Source organism: Limulus polyphemus, unplaced genomic scaffold, assembly GCF_000517525.1.
Source record: "Limulus polyphemus unplaced genomic scaffold, Limulus_polyphemus-2.1.2 Scaffold9493, whole genome shotgun sequence".
In the NCBI taxonomy this organism is placed as follows: domain Eukaryota; kingdom Metazoa; phylum Arthropoda; class Merostomata; order Xiphosura; family Limulidae; genus Limulus; species Limulus polyphemus.
In genome coordinates, this window is record NW_013675103.1 from 17,976 (window position 1) to 22,837 (window position 4,862).

At 29.7% G+C, this 4,862-nt stretch overlaps 1 protein-coding gene across 1 annotated transcript in view; it reads left to right on the forward strand.

Annotated features, from left to right (window-relative positions):
- Positions 1 to 4,317, forward strand: part of LOC106475947 (DNA topoisomerase 3-beta-1-like) — a gene marked incomplete at its 3' end in the record, with an annotated part of 16,364 nt that extends 12,047 nt beyond the window's left edge. The window contains exons 5-8 of the mRNA XM_013936622.2: positions 593 to 727; positions 896 to 1,008; positions 2,733 to 2,933; positions 4,227 to 4,317. Coding sequence (XP_013792076.2) covers positions 593 to 727; positions 896 to 1,008; positions 2,733 to 2,933; positions 4,227 to 4,317 — 540 coding nt within the window. The remainder of the gene's footprint in view (positions 1 to 592; positions 728 to 895; positions 1,009 to 2,732; positions 2,934 to 4,226) is intronic.
- Positions 4,318 to 4,862: the final 545 nt, after the last annotated feature.

The window sequence follows — 4,862 nt, forward strand, 5'->3', positions numbered from 1 at the left end:
AAACTTAACTAAATTTTTAAAGTTTAAAAGTAAATTAACTTAAATTTAAGTAAGTAGTCGTAAGTAGGGTTAGTACGTAGTAATAACTACGTCTATTATATATATATATATATATATATATATATTATATACAGACTGGTCATGTGACTTGATAAACAGTATTATCACTTAAAAGATGGAAAGATATTTGGATAGTAATTACTTATATGTGAGACATCATGCGCCTTAAATGATTAGACAGAATGAAATATAATTTGTTTCGCTACAAACTGGTATACTGTGCATATTCTGCATCTTGTAACACAATGATTACATGTATGTAAAGCTGAACTTAAACCTTCAACTTGAAAAAATTGTTATGGGTACCTTGTAGTATTATTTCTGTTTGTATTGTACCAAGTTCATTGCAGAAAATAGTGTTTTTCAAACCATTAACATCAAATTATAACATATACGTATAAAACGTATTTGTACCACATCTTAAAATATGCAATTTCCAAAAGTATATTTATTATTATCGTAATGATAATTTAGATGTGTTGAAAAATATTTTTTATAATTCCACTTAGGTTTTTGTTGTTGTTTTTTGTAGGGGAAATATGGAAATTTAGACAGCTCTTTGATTTCATTTGGACCCTGTCAAACGCCAACATTAGGTTTCTGCGTTGAAAGACATGACAAGATTCAATCCTTCAAACCAGAAGCTTACTGGGTGCTGCAGGTTAAGGTAAGTAGTAGGATAGGAAACACGTGTAATTGAATAAGTACTTTAAACTTAGTATGTTATATGAAAGATAAAACAATAGCCATGATTTTGTAGCAAGATACCTTCTTAATAAAATCTGTAATTTAACTCTGATTAATAAGCAATAGAAATTCTCCTGTTTCTACGTAGGTGCTGACATCTGGAGGCACCACTCTTAACTTAGACTGGGATCGTGTTCGTATTTTTGATAAGGAAGTTGCTGAGCTTTTTCTACAGCGTGTGAAAAACAAAAAAGAAGCATTGTGAGAAGTTATTTGTTATATGTATACTTCTTGTTATTGTTAAGCCTTTTCTTACCTATTAAAGCATCATGATAAGTTATTATTTGTTATATGTTGTTGTTAAGCCTTTTCTTACTTATTATTTAGGTATCTACTTATGCAAATGAAATTATTTGTTGGTTAGTAGGCTGCCAAGTAAACTCTTTTAAACATGATCTTCATGATATATTAAATGTGCCCCCTTTTTTTTAAAGGACTGATTCTGCGCTTGCCATTATTATTTTTTCTGGGGTACTTTTTTATTCATTTTGCACTGTAATTCATTGCCAGTGACCTGAACTGAGATCTGAACTTTGTTTCACTGATGATCATACGTATGGCTCTTGTTAATGTTGACTAAAGAATACCTGTACACTTCCTCTACATTGTTGCAATACTTCACATTAGCTTTACTCACCTGGTGAATATTTAGTATCAGTACAACAATGAAGCATGCAAGATAGAACAATAAATGCATTTTAAATAGCACAAAGACAATTAAAGTAACATTGCAAAAAAAAGAAAATAATAATAATAAAACGTGTTAAAATAAAAGATGATAGAAAAATATTATCACAAAATGTAAGCCTGATGGGCTGAGTTTAAAAATTAGATTTATAAGCATATACCCTACAATCATTTTGTTGTTGTTTTTTCAAACATTTGTATATTGACATTAACCCTCTGTTTTCAGATAGGTCAGAGTGCTCATGTCGAAACCTTTTAGAGGGTTACATTCAAAATTTAATCAAACTACTATTATTAATATAAACAAATAAACTTGGCATCCAAACATAGTTGATAAATCAAATTTTTAATATTATATAAGTTTTAAGTTCTTAATTTTATAAGGAAATATTTAAAAAACTCCTGAATTTCTCCTGGTATGAAAATCATGACATTTATCCTTTAGGTCTCCTTCCTACTCTCTTAAAAAAAAAAAAAAGGCAATTTAGATGTATTTTTTATGGTGGTTACAAGGTCAGTGAAATCAACCAAGTCTTTATAGAGATAGGGTAGAGAAAATAAGAGATAAAATATAATGTTTTACTGGAAAAATGTGTGCGATATTTATTTAAGAGGTTTTAGAAATAATGCAAATGCAATTAAAAAATTTTCAGATGAAAAAAAAAGTATTTTTTATATTGCATAAAAAAATCACTTTGCACTCTGACTCCATATGTTCACAGACAAATCTTTAGCAAAAATATTTAATTAAAAATTATTATTATTAGTGTACAAAGGACTTGTAGTACTTACTGAAAACTTCTCAAGTTTTATGAATGTACACATTCCACATTAAAAGTTATAGTATGGAAACTGTAATGATTACTTTATGGTTATGAAGTTAGTTAAATTGATTTAGCCCACGTGAAAATGTTAATGACATATGTAACATTTCCTCAAGACAATTTATAAAGTAACTTTTTGTTGTTTATGAATGACACAAAGTTGATTATTTGTGTGTATTGCTAGCAAAAATGCAAAAGTTAGACTAGATATTCTGTTTGGGGATTTTTATTGTTACTTTATGATTTTAGTGACCCTCCCCCATAGTTTTTCATTAGCTGGGATTGGCTACTATGAAGTAAAACCTGTCTTTGCTGGTTATGGGAACTGTAATTTCAAGTCTTGTTGACGTAATACCAGGTACATGGTTTTTCCATTTTCAAGATTAAACTTTGCATGGTTATTTTCTTTTGCAGAGTTACTGGAACTTCTCAGAAAGAAAAGACCCGTCAGAGGCCTCAGGCACTGAACACTGTGGAGTTGATGCGTGTAGCAAGCTCAGGATTGGGTATGGGCCCTCATCATGCCATGCAGATAGCAGAAAAACTGTACACACAGGGTTATATCAGTTATCCTCGTACAGAAACTACACAGTACTCGGAAAACTTTGATCTAATGTAAGTTAAGGTTTCTATGAAAATACCAAGTGTTTAAAATGTTTTGTTTTTTGAATTAAAAGTTAATGAAGAGGAAAACAGAATAGAAAGTATGAAATAACATTTAACATCTCAGTGACAACTAGGACTAGTATACATTCCTGGTGATATTGTTTCTTATAAAAGTTAAATATGTACATATTTGTAAATGTCTTGAGACTTGGTTTACTTATTTTTTTCTAATTTAATTGTTATAATTAAATGCTTAACCATATACTTGGCCCGGCATGGCCAGGTGGTTAAGGCGCTCGACTCGCAATCTGAGGGTCGCGAGTTCGAACCCCCGTCACACCAAACATGCTCGTCCTTTCAAAGAGGGAAGGCTGTCAAGTGGGTTGCATCCTTGACGTAAGAAACAGCTTTAGAAACGATGGCAGATCTTGCTCTGCCATCAGCTCAACGGTCTGCAAGGACTATGGGAAAAAAAACAACATATACTTGTACTTTTATATTTTATTATAACACTTGATTTTTACCATTTCATTTTAAACATTCATAAATGAATTTCATGTAATCTTATATTAAATCTAAAGCCCATATATATATATCAAATACCATAAAAAAAACTCGTTTGTCCCATATTTGTTTATGAAATACTCTTAATATTTAGAATGTTCATAATTATGAGAAACATTTTTTAGAATACAATTTTCAGAGAACAGTGAAATGATGAAACAAATTAATGTAGCATTTGGCCGTATTTATAAAATGTATATTTTGGGAACTTGATAATTTTCTACTAATAATAATTGAAAGTAACAGATGGATATTTCAAGCATCTTTAATTATGATTTAGCTCAAGTAATAAATATTTAGTATTTGTATGTGAGAATCAATGCTTTAGCATTGAAGTCTGGTATAACAGTTTTCTGTCAATACTAACTATTACAAGAATAAGTTTATGCTCAATTGGAATGTTAAAGATTTTAGTAGGAGCTAGCTATCGACTCTCTTCAGCAATCCTTTTCAGACAAAGAGAATCAAAAGCCAAGTTATATTAAAATATTTAATATTCCAATGTGGTGTATACCCAATTTTTTATGGTTCTTATTGTGTATTAAGTAAAATGACACTTCCAAACTAATTTTCTCTTGGTTTACATTTAATGGACCATTTCAAAATTCTTGGATTAAACTGGAGTGTTGCTAAGAGAAATGTTACTTAAAATATTTTTATATATTAGCTTGAATATATTATTTCTGTATCAAATTTTAATGTATAACATTAAATGTTTTTGTTCTTCTTCTTCCAAAGTGGAGCTTTACAACAACAACAGAATAGTTCTGAATGGGGAACAGAAGTAAAGGAACTTTTAAAAACTGGAATAACTAAACCAAGGTATGATGTAATTGTTTAATATATTTATTATGATTATGTTATAATTGCTTTAAGAAAAACTAATGCTTTTTTTTGTGTAGTTATAGTGCGTACATTTACTTCATTTAGAGTTAAATGCTATTTATAACTTGTTAGGCTGGTATTATTGCTTGAAGAACAAATAAAAATGTTGATTTAAGTCGTTACAATGTTTATGTTAACTTTATCTTGGATCATTGTTGTTTGTATCCCACTTGTTAGGCTGGTATTATTGCTTGAAGAACAACTAAAAATGTTGATTTAAGTCGTTACAATGTTTACATTAACTTTATCTTGGATCGTTGTTGTTTGTATTCCACTCGTTAGGCTGGTATTATTGCTTGAAGAACAACTAAAAATGTTGATTTAAGTCGTTACAATGTTTACATTAACTTTATCTTGGATCGTTGTTGTTTGTATTCCACTCGTTAGGCTGGTATTATTGCTTGAAGAACAACCAAAATTGTTGATTTAAGTCGTTACAATGTTTACATTAACTTTATCTTGGATCGTTGTTGTTTGTATTCCACTCGT